Here is a 16,605-nt window from a genome sequence, read left to right as displayed (position 1 = left end):
CTAAACTGTTAAAATCTTTGGGATTAAACTATCCAGTGAGCCTTAGCAACTCTGGTGACTGATTAATTCAAATAGAGGGTGATTGGGAATGGGAAGCAAAGATATAGTCAATGGTAGGAAACTGCCCTTAATTTCAGCTCACTGAGGCTTGTGAATACCTTTTCCCTCTTCTCACTCACCGTCATGGAACGTCTTTTATGTTAATACACAGTTTTTAAAATAGTGTGTATGTGTAGGTATATTAAAGGTCACTCATCTTCTCCTAAACAGTTCCTTGAAATTCCCATCATGGTACCTAGTTGTTCCCTCAACATTTTGCCATCACAATGAATGTTTCTGTGCTTGTGTTTTCATAAGCTATTTGGGATAGGCTGAGACTTCCAGGAGGATATTCCAAATCCCAATAAAGAATTTCATTTCAGTATTTGTTTATCATAAAAACCTCTATAAAACAGGCATCTGACACATCTACTGCTTGTCAGTGCCAGTTGCTACTGACCTCAGTAGCAAAACCAAGATTTACTGTGATTACAAATATAGTTACAGTCAACTAACTTTTCCATCTTGAGTGAGAACAGCTAAGCATTTGTATTCTGAACTTACATGCCATGCAGAAAGATACCTCCAATCCAAAAGCAAAATCTTTATTAGTGGCAGTGGTACAAGCAGTAGGAAGATCGCAGTCCAATTTTGTTCTGGTCCATGGTGAGGTTTGGAGGGTTGACAGTTGTTAAAAGCTATTAATATATAAATAGCAAAACTTGATGTGGAATGTTTGAGAGAGTAAGAATGGAATGTGTCATTTTAAGATTTTCTTTTCTGACAGCAGAAAGGCACTAACTTTAAATACGGGATTTTAAAGTTATAATACAGAAATAAATCCTGTTAATTAAGCATATTATTTAATTTTTGAAACTCATCAATATTATAACAGAAAAACAAACAAACAAAAAGCTGTTTAATAATTTTCTGCATTTTTCTGTATGCACAATAATGGATTAGTGTGTACAAATCCAGGTTAAAAGAAAACCTGAAACCTTTCTGTAAGTGTAAGAATAGGATCATCTGCAACACCAGCAGTTCAAATGAAATTAGCATCTATCTGCCAGTGTGAGTATTTATGCAGCACTAACAGGGCAACATGTACTTGAAGATAAAATCGGTATTTGGCTGAAAAAGTCGAACTTGGGTGTCTAAGATGAGGTGTCTGATTTTGTATTTGGACGACTGAAAAGCAGATCCTGATTATTATTATTTTTGTACAGATACTGAACAACAGCTGCTTTTAATAGCTTCAGAGGGAATTCTGGATGTTTCGACTTCTCTTCAAATCACACCACTTAGACAACAGGCTGCATATACTTAAGCACACAAACCTCAGCCAGGATCCTTGGCCTAAATGTCCATAATCCAAAGACATCAGTGAGTTAAAAAAAAAGACCATTTATAGACAAGTAAATATGGTGATGTCTTTGGCAAGAGTTTAATGAACCAACCTGCTGGCCAAGGATCTGCATCACGTAGGGATGTGGGGTCTTACCAAAAGCTGATTCCTTCCTCTTCCTCCATCTTCATTTTGTTTCCCTTTTCCCCTTCCAGGGTCCAGCAGGAGCCCGTGGTGCGCCAGGGATAAGAGGGATGAAAGGCCGCAGGGTAAGCACTTTCTACGAGCTTTTAGCCCTCTCCTCTTTCAGCTGTTGGAACAGTAATCTGATGGATTAGTTTGAGGGTGTAAAGATGAGCAGCAGCTGGGGCAGCACCTCCAGAACCGTGTCTCTGCTGTGTATAGGACTGTGGTCATTGAAGGAACTCTCACCAGGGCTGCGAGTGCAAGTGATGTGTATGGGCAGAGGGGTGCCCCAGTGTAGAGCTTATCATGGAAGCGCTCCAGCTTGTCTTTTCCAACCACCTGCAGTGTCAAAACAGGTTTTACAGACACTTCTGTTGAGGATGGTGAAGATTTAGTCATCTGAAAATGTATCTGGGCTTGGGGTGTGCAGGTAGAAGACCAGAAAAGGTGCATTTGCTGCCAAGGGACAGATTGCAGCTGAAGTGTGTTGTGATTTAACCAGAGGCAGATAAAGCAGGAAAGGTTATGCCATGAAATAAAATTAAGAGACAAGGCAGGCAGGAACAGGGCTGACAAGGAGCCGAACAGCCTACTTTTCCCATGTCTTCCCTTTCAGTCTTGCAGAATTAGTATCTTCTGGCAGCATTCTGTGAGGTTGTGAGAAAGATGTGTTTTGCATTGTCAGCAGAGCAGTTTCTAAGCACGTCCTGTGTATTTCTATGGGTTTCTCCAGCCCATACCACAAGGGTTCTATCTATACGTATCTAAACAGTGCCATGCTGCACAGCATGTGTGAATCCTTGCTCTGCCTGGAAAGCAGCCCCCCAGCCTAGTGCTGGGTAATGGTACTAACTAGCGTTGCTGACAGTACTGCAAGTGCATGTTACACTGGATAAATATTTCACAAGCACGCTGCATCAGTTCATGTGTGGTTCTTCCTGCTCTGTTTGGGTGACAGCTGACAACAGAATGACCTCTAGATCTGCCAAAGTTGCTTGTTTTCCTGCCTGTGACATCCAACCCATGTCCCACTGAGCTCTTCGATCCTTCTTCTTCAACGGGATGTTTATTGCAGGAGCATCCCTGCTTTGGGTTGCTTTTCCTTGTCCAGCTGCTTTACAGAGTATTAACAGTGAGTGCACATGGGTTTGCTGAAGGCCCCAGCAGCAACATATTTTGCATTTCTCCCTCTGAGGATCTTACAATATCTGTTTCCATGTTTCATTTTCAAAGACGTAGGCTGGAGTAAACCATACATTCTACCCACCCCCAGTCTCTGCCTCTATTGCAACTCCTGCTTGGGGAATTTGGGACAGCCAAGGATTGCATATATTTCCCTATACCCGAGCTCATATTCTTCGAATAGCTGGGACCGGCAAAAGGAAATGGAATAGCCAACTAGAAAGCTTTATAACCACAGAGTTATGTACCCTGGAACTGTTTTAAGCTTTAAAAGCACAGCAAGAAGGATACCAGTAACATCCAAGCTCAGCAGATGCATATCAGGGTTCAGCTTTTAACTTGTGGCTGGGACAAACAGCTTCCTTGTGTCTGTTCTCCTTGGTGGGAAGGCCACGGATCTCATTCCCCAGCTCCGCTCTCAGAGGGCCCCCTGGGGAGTGAGGTTTCTCTGTGCTACATAGAAGCAATTAACTGAGCTGTCCAGGACATCCATGACCATGACAGATGAGAAATGGGAGGCTTTGAATGGACGGCAGAAAATATCTCAAGGTAAAACTACAGTGCCGAGCTGAATGGGAAACGTCTCCTGAATGAATCCAGGCTGCCGACTGCGCGGGCTCTCGGAGAGGTGGGTCATCCGAGGGAATCAGACATTTCTGCTGGTGCTTTTAATGTATGCAGTGACAGAGGAGGAGTCCCAGCACTGCCTCCTCCCAGCTGCCAGCCGGGGATGCCAGCCGCATCCCCTGGCACTGAGCCTCTCCTTACGGCAGGCAGCGCGTGCAACTGTAGCGTTTGGCTCTTGGGTTGTGCAAGATTGACTCACATAAATCTTATTTGGCTTCTTACATCTGCGTTGGCCTACAGTCCTCAACCCACAAGGAAATTACAGCTGACCAGGCTGTTTTCATCTCCACTCGTACTCTCAGGAATGACAAAGGGGGTATTTATCATCACATAAGGTAAAACCAAGAGCAAAGCTGGATTCAGCTCCTAAGAAAGGAGCTTGGTTGGCACAGCAGGGACCTGTCTTTGGGTGTAGCTAGATCCAGAGAGAGGGTGCCAAACCCTCAGGAGAAATCCTGCAGGACACCAACTGGCACCAGCACTGTCCATCCTCAAAATGACATACCACATGGTAGAGACGTCCAGCTTCATAGCCTTGGGTTGTGCTTCCTCTTCAGATGTTGAGTCCAGCAGACCCTGTGTGAGTCGCTCCCCCTGGACATTTCCCCACTGAGAAAGTCCAGACTTTGAAGTACATCCCATCCCTGAAAACCAGAAATGGAGCAGTGATTCTGCCCAGCTGGCCGCAGAGCCTGGCAAAATGTCACCCCAGGAAGTGTAGAACGTGGAAGTAGAATAGGAACCAGTACCCAGGGAAGAGGGTGCATCGAGTTCTTGATCTTGCCCTAAGGACACTGGTATCGGAGAGGGGTAAACCTCTGGCAGCGAGCACTGAGTGCCTGGATCTGCTGCTGCTGCCCTGCATTGATCCTGCCCTCACCACTCACTGCTGGGCCATGTCACGATGGAGATGTGGTGCGTTTGAGCACTGCAGTGGTATAATCCATACAGAATTTGCAAGACAGACAGATATTCTTTCTAAGATCCCCAGCAGAGAGGAGGAACTTGGGCTTTGCTCTGAAATCCTACAGATTTCAGTGAATATGATGTGGGAAAGTCGGTATAGTAAGGACCAGCAGATCTCCTGCCTGGAGGATTTCTGGTTTGTATATCTCTCTTTCACATTTTCCTTCTCTTCATGCTCTCAGAAGATATTCCAAGCACATAGTATTCTTTGTTTTCTTAGTTTGTCCTGCTATTCCGGCTCGGTTTTCTCAGGATGGGGAAATGATCCCCCAACTGTAATTTCAGACATTACCCTCTGTCTATCCTAGTTTACAAAAGGGACGTAATTCAATTCAGAGTGGAAACATGAATGCAGCCTCCGCCAGATGTTTGTGGATTCCATGAGCTCTGTTTGTGGATACTTCATTAAAGTAATTTTGCTTTTGAAGGAAACGTAAATAGCAAATATGGTTTTGATTGTAAAGAACAATGGCGACTTTTTGGGGTCTGCATTTATATTGTGATAGCTTTTGTATTGTCAAAGATATAAGTACAAAGTTTAAAAAGAAAATTCTTTAAAAGTTGTAACCTTCTTTTTAGTCATGACAGGGCTATTGTTCCTTCCCAAGCCTTTGCTTAGCCCATCAAACTGATACTGAATAATCTTCTACAAACGTGGTTTCCCCTCTCCTCTTCCCTAAGGACAAGAAACTTGGACATGTGAGCCCAGGCTTATTTCCCTTCATTCGTACTCAGTGTAGCACTTAGACATGTGCTTAACATTCAGCTAGTGACAGCTATGCACATGCTTTAACCTAATTATTTAACCAAATCAAGGTTTAAATTTGGAGGCAGCTGATGCAGCAAGTCCCTCACCCTATCTGACTCAAATTCAAAAGCACGTTTCTGTTAATCAGCTCCTCACAGCAGGAAAACATGTGGTCTCCAGCATCCTCTGTTGAAGGTAATGATATCAAAAAGCTCAGGTATTGACAGAGAATCTCTGCAAAATGTTAAATATCAACCGGAGCCGTGACTTTGCAACTCAGATCATAAAAGCTGCACCTGAATTCCTGCTGTAAAGTGACTTATCTTGCCCCATTCTTCTGCCCAAGGTGCCTGTCAGTGTTCTGGAATTTTATCCTCTTACTGGAGGGGTTGCTGGGCACTGACTCAGGTGACCCAGAGGAGCTTTTTCAAATCCCAAAACACATTTCTTTTTTCCACCTTGCCATTCATGCTCCCCTCCCTCTGCCGCTCGCTGTGGAGGGAACCGCTAGCTCTGTGCCACACAGCCCCGATGCCGCGCAGCATCGCCGACAGCGGGAATTTGTGAAGTGGTGTTATCTAAGCAAACCTGAAAATGGTTGCTTTTTCCAGATCCAGCTAAGAAGTTTTTCACAGGGAAAAAGCAGAGGTATATTGTTGTGCTCCCGGTGATCTTTCTAGTTGGCTGAAAAAGCATCAGAAACGTTTGAGGAAAAGTTAGCTACAGATCTATGGCCAGCACTGTCTCCCTTCAGCTTCAGTCAAGGCATCTGCTTGCTTTTTATTTGGCCAGACTGTGATAGTGAAATATCAATATTTGGATAAAGGGGTAATGAAGAAGTTTTGGATTTCTGGAAGAGAGCTACTGACTGGTTTTTTTGTGCTGCTGCTTCTACTATTCGGAGGCTGGTTAGTGTCTCTCTGAGCTCTAGGTATCTGTTTACAGGGGGAAATGCAGCAGTGCTTTGCAGAAAGACCTCGTTGAGTATTTAGCTCTGTTTTGCAGTGTTGTCTACTCCAGCAGCAGGGTGTATCTCTCACATGGACTAGCAATAAACCTGAGTTGCAAATCTGGAGCTGGATTCCCCTGCATTTGTGAGCTGACACTGTTCACATCTAGCCAGCGTCGTAGCACTTCATTTAGTCTGAGATTGCTGCTAGTGCTCCTCAGTACTGCACATCTCTGAGGGAAATACTGTCTTGGTCTGTGTACCCATTGATCGTGTGGCACTGTGACCTGCTTTGCTACTGTTGCTGACGCCTACATTAAAAATAACTCATGATTACAAGGGAAGAATGTGACTGCAGGTGAGACTTGCAAGGATTTAAGACTAGTTTTCTACTACATAGCTCTGTGGGAACCTACACAGGGATTACAGTGAGAAATATGCTCACATAAGACATTGAAACTAGAATTTAAAAAATGTTGGGCTCTGCCCAACCCTGAGAGTCTTGCTGTCTGCTGAGACCCAGGACCTCAGTGCAGGCATGACTTACTGCAGCTGGAGCATCAGCATTTGGATGCAGGGTCGGGTCACAGAGCTGTGATTTCCTGCACAGCACCAATTCAGCACCTCTTGCCTGACAACACAATCAAAAGGAGAAACTCGTCAGTTTAGGTAGCAATGAGTGATGGCACTTGATCTTGTGGCTCATGTGCTGCAGTGGGACTGCCCAAGCATGTCCCTGTGCTGTGACTCACTGCATGACCTTGGGTGAGCTGCTTTGAGATGGACATGGCAATGCCTTTGAGCCACATGTTCATGTCCAAGTGGCTTTGATGAAACAATCGAGCAGGTTCTCAAATGCTCCATCAGCCGTGAACCTGTATCTCTCTGTGCCTTGGCTGCCCATGTGCAAAGGAGCAGACAGATCTTGATTTAACCCTCCTTTTTTTCCTGTTTACATTGTAAAGCTACTTGGAGCTTGCACTGTTTGTACAGCCCTGGCCCAGCAGGACCTCTTCTGAGCTGTGTACTGACATAAATACTAACAGAGACTAAAGAAAAGCTTCCTGCTCTGTTTCATGGGCTCCTAGAGATGCTGACAGCAGAGATAAAGCCATGCCTTTCACTGCACACTCCTTACCCCATTGTTAGGATTGGTCCATGCTGCGTATGCCCTCAGAACGATGTTCCCTGAGATGTCTCTCTACACACTCACCCTGGTCCCTCTGCTCTGCCACGCTCAGGATAGGCCTGCCTGGCTGTTCAGTTAATTTGGAAGCAGTGAGGGTCCAAGAGGATCCCGGGGGGCTGTGCTCAGCCCTGCCTGCAAGGCCAAGCCACCAGGTCTGCGGGGGGAAAGCACCATGCTGTGCCTCTCGGCGTTTGGCATGGGATGCTCCCTGGAGAGCTGCCAGGACCTCACTCACTCATCTCTAACTGGCGTTGTCAGTAAAAGAGAGTTTTAAAGATTTAACTAATTGACTAAATGTAGCCCTTCCTGTCAGGGTGAAATAGGGGAAGCCTTTATCCTGGGTTTCGGCCCAGGAGGCTGGAGAAGATGAAGCTTGCCACATGCATTTGCAAATACAGGGTCACTTTCTCCTTCTTTAGGTCAGATGCCGATGAGATGTGTTGTGATGGGATTAGGCAGGTGACTGCTGTGAAGTGAGATTGCCCTGGCAGATTCTGCAATGCTAGTGACAGGGTTCTGCTGGAAGAAATGTGGATACTGTAAACACTTCCCCAGCCAGCCAGTCCTGCCAGGTCGGACCACTGAGAACCACAGCTATTGCTGCAGCGCTGAGTGAGGGCTGAGGGCACCCAACAGCCTCCACCCAGCTCAGAGCAGCCCGGCACTGGCAAAGGGCCTGGACAGGGCAGGGCAGGCTACAGAAGGGGGGTCTGGAAGGGCCAGACACATCCCACTTTCCTACCCTGGCAGCATCTGTCCTGGAATGAAAACCTCTAACCTGGGTCTTCGCTGTCATTTCTATGTCCCAGTTGCCTCTGAGCCCTGCTTCCTCTTTCTGTAATACCAGGGCTGAACTATTGAATCCTTCTCTTCTGCACATCCTTCGCCTTCTTCACAAGCAGGTCACCCCATCATCTTGGATAGTAAAAATGTCATTGCACAAAATAGCTGAATGGCTGCTCAGAGAGGAGGGGAAGAGTTTGTTTTCCAGGGAGGATGAGAAGTTGGGTGGCAGGGTGCTTTCCCAGGGTGCCAGTGCCATACACATGCTGACACCTCCATTCTCTCTGGGTAGCCCAGTACCCAGCCCAGGGCAGGTCTGTGTATTTTGCTGGGTTGCTGCGTGTGCCAGTCACCCCAGATAGCTCCCCAGATGCCTCCAAGCTCTGCTCTCCCACTACTCCAACTTACAGTGATGTCTGACGAGCTGTCAGTAGCCCTGCTTTTAAATGACCTGGTTTATGTCATTGTGCTTTGAGGTTTTTAGGGGCATGGATTAATAAAACTTTTAGTCTTTACTGCTCTCTGATCTAGTGGTCGGTATGAGCCAGGGCACCTGGGGTCTAGGGCTGGTGAGAGCTGTCATGACATGAGCGTAGCAAAGCACCGACCTGTGAAACACCCCGTTTGGTCGTGGTGTTCCCATCTGGTACACAGTCCTTTGTCAGTCTGTCCTGGAGACCGGGCTGCACATTCTTCAGAGCTGTGTCTTACTGGCATGCAATGCAGGCTTTTGGTTATTTAATCTCTGGTAGGCTCAGCGGCACAGGGTTTTGCCAAACGCAGTAGAAGTTTTTGCATTATTTTATATTGACAACGTTTGTCTGCTGTAATAATTTGGCTACGTTTCCTATACATCTTCTGCTGTTACACTGCCTTTCTTTGTGAGTCTCTCTCTCTTTGCCTGTCATACTGGAGTTGCTTTTCTAACGCATTGGCTCCCTAGCCCTGTTATTACTTTTGGCACTCGGTTTGCATCCCGATTAAGCGTATTGGCTCCTGTTTTCTCTATTTCCGTGTTGGCCTACTCTCAGGATTCCTCTTACCACTACATTCTAGCACTGCTCTGTGTTTTTATTTATTATTTATATTGCAGTAGCGCCTAAGAGTCCCAACTGAGCTCATGGCCTGATTATGAACATGACGTGCGTTAATAGAGGCTCTTGATATGCCTTTTTTTACTGTTTTATTTTCCCCGACCATGTGCCTGTTCATTCTCTGTCAGTGTGACACACTGGTTTCTGGGGTTCGAATGGTGCAGAGGGCTGTGCATTTGGCTCTTCTGAAATCAGTTTGAAAGCTAGATGGCAGCTATCCTCTCTTCCCAGGGCTCTCCTTGCTTAGAAACCTCTGGAAGAACAATGACACCCCTTCCTCAAGGATGCCCATGCTGTACCATCAACTGTTCAATTTTAGCTAGTCGCGTCCTGGTTCGCTCACTGTCTGGGCTCTTGTACGTGCCGTGAGCATTTCCAGCAGCGTGCGTGTCCCGTGCACCTCCCGAGCTGCTCGTGCCTGCTGCACACACGCGCACACCCAGGAGCAGATGCCGGGCAAAGGACCAGACATGCCAGAGCAGGCACGGCAGGCTGCACTTCTCCCAGCTTGCATATGCATGAGCACCTGCCTGATCCTTAACAGCAGCCAGTTCTTCAAACAGCAGGTAACTGTAGCTGAGGGCTCGGAGTTCAGCTGCCAGCAAATATACCCTGCTCTCGGGGAGCAGTTTGGGGCCCGTGACAACCGTGAGGGTACTGTATGTATGGTGGGGGCTTGGGTGCCTCTGTGTATTTTGTAGCTTTATTGCCCTGATGGTGACCATGAGACAGTGTGGTATGCCAAAAGTTAAGGGCAGGGACAGTTGGAAAAATAGGGTTTCTAGGAAGGAAGAGATTTGCTATCAGTAAGGCTAGAACTGCAAGTCTGTGCAATACAAAACTGTTGTCATGTAACCGTTGTCTGAAAATAAGGCTGTTCCTCACCTGCTTTTCTCCCCCGGCTTTGGTTTGCTGTTGGTAGTTGATTTAACAGGAACAAAAATTATTTTGTTGCTGTATGCTGGTAATGGTGAGAAATGAAGCAACAAAACACAGAAAGGATCTTTTGAGTCCTGAGCTCCAAGCTGCTGTGCTCAACCCAACCAGGTATAGATTGGCTTAGCCAGGACTGATCTCGTGGACCTTCCTGGTGGCCAAAGTTAGGAGGACTGCTGTATTTTCAAGTGAGACATATACTCTGTGTTCTTATTTCTGCCACTGTCTTGCTTTTTTCCAGGGTGCCAGAGGGCCTGATGGACCAGTAGGTGAGCCGGGGTCACGAGGTGTCAAGGTGAGTGCCAGTGGGTGACCAGGTTGATCAAGACTGCTCTTAACTGTGCTGTGAAATGCTCTGGGCAGGATCAAGGTCGTGTCCTCCTCCAGGAACAGGGAATGTTCAGTCACTCCATGAAGATCAACCAGCAGTGATGAGTCTTTCATGCAACTAGAGTAAAATCTGTCCAACATGGGCATCAGGGCCGCTGCTGCTGGGGTCTGAGACCCTGAATACAGAGTCAGTCCACAAACATGAGAGGGCCTCTGCTAAAATAATAGAGTCCATCACAGGGATGGGAGGAGCTTTAACTGGCAGTGAGTGCGCTTGAATGTTACATATGAAAGTAGCACTAAATCAGAGCAAATTAACACAATTGGGTAAATATCACCTAAGGGAATACATATCTCTTCTGATGTACTTCATGTTAATTAAATCAGAACAGGAAAAAAGTGCAGGGCAAGAGATGCCTGGTGCAAAGAGAGCCTGGCAGATACCCTGCCCAAGCAGACTAGGGTGAGCCTGCTCCACGACAGGCTCTGAGATGGGTGCATGGGAGAGTTTCTGCCTTTGGCAGCAGCCTGATGTAAGAGTAGTGTGGCAGAGCTGCACCCTTATCCTACCACCGAATGCCACAGCCTCCATCCCCTGCACAGCACACGTGGCCCTGTGGATGCAGTGTGGGTGGGGAATCTCCCTTATTTGATGCCCTGCCAGGCAGGGCTGCGCTGGGTCTGCTGGGAATCCCAGCTTCCTCCAAAGCAGTGTTTGCTCAAAAAGCCTTGGGTCGTGCAGCCCATTGCCCACACTCCCTGCTGGTTGAGGTGTTCTTCAGGGCAGGGTGCTGGGCATTTGGCCTCTCAAAAGCTGCAGGAAACTGGAGGGGATATTCGATGCACAAAAATGTAAGAGCAGATGGGCCGGGGCAGAAGAGCATCACTCTGTTTGTGCTCCTGCCAACGTGTCTTTTTGCTTTGCAGGGCCGACCAGGGGAGCCAGGCAAGCTGGGGCCAGATGGGCTGCAGGTATGTTCTCTGTAAGAGCCAGTGTCTGCCCAACCTGACATGGTGTCATCCCCCATGGGGGTACCCACACGTACACAGTGCCCAGGGAACTGCAGCTTCTCCTGGCCAAAGCACCACGGGTGTCTCAGCACATTCCCAGCTGCTAATTGCTATAACTCTGTGTTCACAGGGGAAGATGGGAGAGACTGGGGAGACAGGAGCACGCGGCTTCCCAGTAAGTGTCCATCCCTTGTGCTTCCTTTCATAACCTTGGTTTCACTCAAGTCCATAAGTGTTGAGTCCTGGTCCAGGAGGAAGAATTTGGACAGTGACTCACACTTAGGGGACCACCTCTCCACTCCTATTACTGGAGTATTATGAAATGCATGTTATCGCCGAGAAGCATGAAGGGTTGGAGCTGACCTTGGTGGTTTTAATTTTTCTAGGGTATCCAAGGACCTTCTGGACCTCCAGGAGCAAAAGGGGCTCCAGGCGACCCGGCAAGTGTCTTATCACTCTCTCTTCATCTGTCTTTCCTTGCACACACACAAACACTTCATTTCTTTCTCTCTGTCTCTTCCCCACTACTTATTCCCATTCCCAGATTCTCTGTCCTTGCCAACTCCAGCATGGTCAGAGATGTGAAAGACTTGGCTAGAGTCCTAGGAGGCATGAGGAAAGACAAGGTCAGACCCTTGGAAAGAAAAAGGGGGATGTGGATCAACCAGGGAGAGTATAGGATACAGCCTGGGCTGGATTTTGGAAGGGAAGGGAGAAAAGAAGAGCAAGGTTGGGTCTGGGACAGGGTCAGATGTAACAGGAGGAGTTGGAGTGGGCTGGTAGGTAGAGTGGAAGGGGGATCAGGAGGGAGGCTGATGGTATCAGAACAGAGACCACAGCTTTGGCAGAGACACTGGAAGATGACAGGTGAAGACACAGACCTCAAGGAGGGACACAGGATCACCAAAGCAGGGAGAAGAGTCATCTGCTCTCTGTGTCACCTGGACTGTGAAGGGAAGGAGTAAACCAGGCATTTTCAGGTTGCCAGCTGCAGTTGTTTTAGATGGGAGCCAGAAAGATGAAGGGCCTTCTGAGCCATGTGCCTGTTAAGGTGCCTCAGCACACCCATTTCTGGCCTCTCCATCTCACTGGCCATCTCTTGCATGCTGCATAGCTCTTCTGTGGTATGGGAGGGGACTGTTGTTTTATCTTACAGACCATGGAAGTGATGACCCTTCAGAAATGAAAACAGTTGTATGAAAAGAGCCTTGTGTCTCCTTTTTAGGGCCCACAAGGACCACAGGGGCCACCTGGACCTTTGGGAGAAATCGGACATAAGGTAGGTCTGATCTTTGCTCCTATTTGTTTTCCCCTTGCATCAAGAGTGGCAGGACTGAGGGGGGAGTAAATGTGCAGAGGCACATCCTGCCACACCTGGGGACATGAGCAGGAAGGATTTCCCTCAAGTCTGAAAGTCAACTTCGAAAGCAAACAGTGAAAATCAGAAATTTGAGCATCACTTTCATCACAGGGCGTAGACACTCAATTGGTAGCTATGCAGACTCTTCACAACAAGAGAAACATTTCAAAGCTGTCCGCACTGTGTCCCAGGCATGGCCTCTACCACCACACCAAGGACCACCTTTCTGCACCAAATATAGTAACCATTCAAAATGAAAATTGGTCTTTCCTTTCCCACTCACTGGTGCCGTTGCTGACAAGACACAGTTTTGCCAGCCTGCCTGGATTGCTGTGGCAGTCCCATCACAAGCTGCTGCAGCCGGTGGAGAAAGCTCAGAGAAACGCCTTTGCTGCTGACTGTGCTTTTGGGTTGCCGTTGCCATGAAACAGTGGCACAAACATGCCATAACCAAAGCAGCAGCAGCTGCCAAACAGTGCCCCGATGGAGTGCAGGAGATGCCTCCATGGTTTCCCCCCTAACTCATCTGCAGTCTTGGTTTGGTTTCACTGCCCTTGAAGTATTATAGTCTTGGCTGTTTATACCAGATGTGCCAGTTCCCCTTGGGTAGCTCCTTTCCATAGGTCCTGAGCTGTAATATAGACGTGATGTTCCACTTGGCTGTGAAAACAGCAGCAAAGGTGGCTTTTAATGCAGTCTACTGCGAAGTGTATGAGTCATGAAAGTTTCCATTCTCATGGCTGCTAGACTAGATGGAGAGAGCTCTCAGCGTGGTAAACCACACTGAGGAGCTGGAAAGCTGCTACCGAGCCACTCTGGAAGTTGCCAACCGAGAAAGTACAGAGCTTTATTCAAATCTGTGACTCTTCCAGGAGCCTTTCTCTGCACTGGCACCTCTGGAGAAACCAAAGCAGGATTTTTGCTTTCATTGGAGCTTGAATTTTCTCATTGCGTGACTTGACCATTTGTTCGAAAACCCAACACACACCCTGCTCCCTCCTCTGCTTGAATCCATTTCAGCAAGCCAAGAACTGGCTTTATTCCCTGTGCAGCAGAGTGCTCCCTTGACTATGTGCTCTTTTTCCCTTTATTCCCAACTGTAAAGAGAAGGGAGATTGTTATCCGGAAAGCAAATATCATAAGTAAATAAACGACTCAAATCCTTTAAAGACAAGATTTTCTGTCCCATCTTTGGGCTCGTTTTACAGATCCTCATTCCCCATGTTTCCCAGAAGTAGTAGAAAATGTACAAAGATTAAAGCTCCTAATTGATCTTGGTACTAAAGATAGCTAATGAACATGACCCCTCTATTGCAAGGCTGCACACGGCTGCTGAACACTAAGAATGACCCTTTGCAAGGTCATTTTCCCATCTTCCGTCTTTCCATATTATTTCCCATAATTTTCCAGGTCAGGCACTCATTTTTGCTCTCTGAGGGATGTCAAGCCTCTCTACCAGGGCCTCTGCTCAGGGCCATGTTATCTCATCTGCCAGCCACTTTCTTTCCACTAGTACAGCCTGGCGACAGCCCTGGGCAGTGGATTTCTGGTCCGAGCCCAGTCGTTGGCATTAGGATGTCTGCTGGCCTATTATAGTCAGAGAAAGTGGGTGATGGATGTCAAGGCTAATCTAGCCAGAGTTTGTGCTGGAGGGTTTGGTGTAACTTTGCTGTTCTTGGCTCCCTTTAGCTGTCCCGGAGCTGGCAGCATTGTTGTGCCCCTGCCTCTGCAGGATCGTGGGGCCAGTGGCTCAGATCAAAGCTGTGTCATTTGGGGCAGCTGCTCCTGCAAAGGCAGGGCAAGTCAAAGCACCTGCAAACCCTGAAGCTGTGTCAGTTCTTAACCCTAACCAGAATGAGATTGGTGGCACAGAGAATGTGCTTATGCCAGCTGTAATAGAGTGGGGTTGCAGGAAGGGAGTGAGCATAGCAGAGCATTTTTGTTACCCACTGTCAGCCAACCTGCTGGACCCTTGTGAAGAGCTTTCAAATCTAATCCAAGACCTTTTCCCTTCTTTCCTGACTAGTCCCAGCGCTGCTCCCCGGTGTGGTTACTAACCTTAGAAAGCAGAAGGGTTGGAAAGAGTTAGAGATGCTTGGCAGAGGAGGCTGGGGGGCTGCCACAGGGCTGGGGAGAGGGGAGGTGTGAGAGACAAGCAGAGCCCTCCCAGGAACCAGACACGAGGGGGTACTGGGCCTCTTTGATGCCGTGTACCCTGAGCCAGCTCACGGGAGGTAATTACATTGCAAGCAAGGCTCTGCTGTCCCAGGAGGGCTCTGCTAAAGGAATTATGTCTTTGATCTTGCTTTCTACTTGGTTACAATGGGTTTTTTCATTATCTTTTTTTTTTTTCCCAGGGACCGCCTGGCTCAATGGGACAACCTGGCCTTGCAGGTGAACCTGGCATGAAGGTAAGAAAAAACCCTTAGTGTGATTTCTCTGTCAGACCAGGGAGATAATAGCAACTTCTGTTCCTGCAGGACTGGGTAACATTGCACGTTCACCCTCCAGCAACCAAAGCAGACAGCATATTCCACAAAAGCTAAGATTTAAAAAATGAAATCAGGTTAACTTTAACCCCTTGGTTATGAATTCCTGAGCCCCATCCCAAGGGGGAGGCTGTCAGTGATGGGGAGAACCACTGTCCCAGGGACCTTGTGCCCCAAGAGCTGTGAAGGGCTTTGGAAATGAAGATCAACTCTTTTGTGGATCCAAAATCTGAGTGGGGAGGGGAGTCCTCAAGACCCAGAGATCCAAGCAGCTTCTAATTTGAAACAAGAAGAGTCTTAGGAAGGCCCCAAACTTAAAAATACCCTCAGACAAGGTCTTGCCACAGTTTCCAAGCCTCAGTTCTGTGGGAACTAAACTCCTCTGATGGTTATGGGGGAAGGGTCCCTGCTTCAGCACCATGAATGCACCACCTTGTCCACATGGAAAGGCCTATAAAAACCATCTCTTTGTTTGAATAAGATCCCTGTGCTGCGCGGCTCAGAGGTGTTTTTATTTTATCCTAACCCCCCTTCCGCTTGGTTTGAAGGTTCACTCCTGTGTGCAGGGCTTTTGAACAGACTCTATGTGGGGATTAAATGCAATTTCCTCTTTGCTGTTCCTCACTCCCCACCCCCAGCCCCATCCTTTGCCATGTTTTCCTTGGCAAATCTTCTGACACTTCACTGGAGCTACCGTGTCTTTGGCATCCTGATACTGCACAAGTGTTTCAGCTCCCGTGCTCCTGGCTGCCCTCCTCGGGAACAGGACATGATGATTTGCACAAATACCACTTTACCCACACTCAGTGCAACACGTCCTTGCTGGGGACTCAGGCTGCCAGAGTCCCACGCTGCTCTTTCTCCTAAGCTGGGAGGTGCTGGCACAGGCTGGGGTTGCTCTGGGCAATCATCGCTTGCAGACCAGTTTGCTGCATGATGAGATGTATGGATAGGTCAAACCTTTTTGCCCTTATGTCTCTGCATTTCCTGAGCTCTGTTCCTTGCAATGCAGTTGGTTTGGGTGGGCATAGCTGCCCTGTGTCCATTGTACCCCCAGTGCTAAATTGCAACCTCACAGCCTGTCACCAAGATCCATTTGTTTGCCAGCTCCAGCACCTTCAGTTCACTCATTTTGGTGCCATCAAAGATTCAGGTTCTTTTCCACCCTCCTCAGTCATGCTGGGGCTCAAAGAGCTGTCAGCTTTCTTCTCCCTTTCTCCTGCTGATCTGCTGCACCGTTGTGTTGCACCCAGCATTGCTGCTTTGCCCAAGGGCTATGCTGAGGGAGTATCTTCTGGCTCTGCAGCTGCAGGCAGCACAAACCACTCCTCGACCCCTGTCCTGTCAAGCATCATTGCAACAGAGCCTGCG

The 16,605-nt window shown here is 47.8% G+C and overlaps 1 protein-coding gene across 3 annotated transcripts in view; it reads left to right on the top strand.

Moving 5' to 3' along the window:
* The window catches only part of LOC141968743 (uncharacterized), a 162,154-nt gene that overhangs the window by 103,436 nt on the left and 42,113 nt on the right, over positions 1 to 16,605 (top strand). For all 3 annotated transcript variants that reach the window (XM_074923809.1, XM_074923810.1, XM_074923808.1), the window contains 7 exons: positions 1,600 to 1,653; positions 10,286 to 10,339; positions 11,302 to 11,346; positions 11,516 to 11,560; positions 11,772 to 11,825; positions 12,611 to 12,664; positions 15,103 to 15,156. In XM_074923809.1, coding sequence (XP_074779910.1) covers positions 1,600 to 1,653; positions 10,286 to 10,339; positions 11,302 to 11,346; positions 11,516 to 11,560; positions 11,772 to 11,825; positions 12,611 to 12,664; positions 15,103 to 15,156 — 360 coding nt within the window. The remainder of the gene's footprint in view (positions 1 to 1,599; positions 1,654 to 10,285; positions 10,340 to 11,301; positions 11,347 to 11,515; positions 11,561 to 11,771; positions 11,826 to 12,610; positions 12,665 to 15,102; positions 15,157 to 16,605) is intronic.

Source organism: Athene noctua, chromosome 20 (assembly GCF_965140245.1).
Source record: "Athene noctua chromosome 20, bAthNoc1.hap1.1, whole genome shotgun sequence".
NCBI lineage: Eukaryota > Metazoa > Chordata > Aves > Strigiformes > Strigidae > Athene > Athene noctua.
This window is presented reverse-complemented; position numbering and strand designations above follow the sequence as displayed.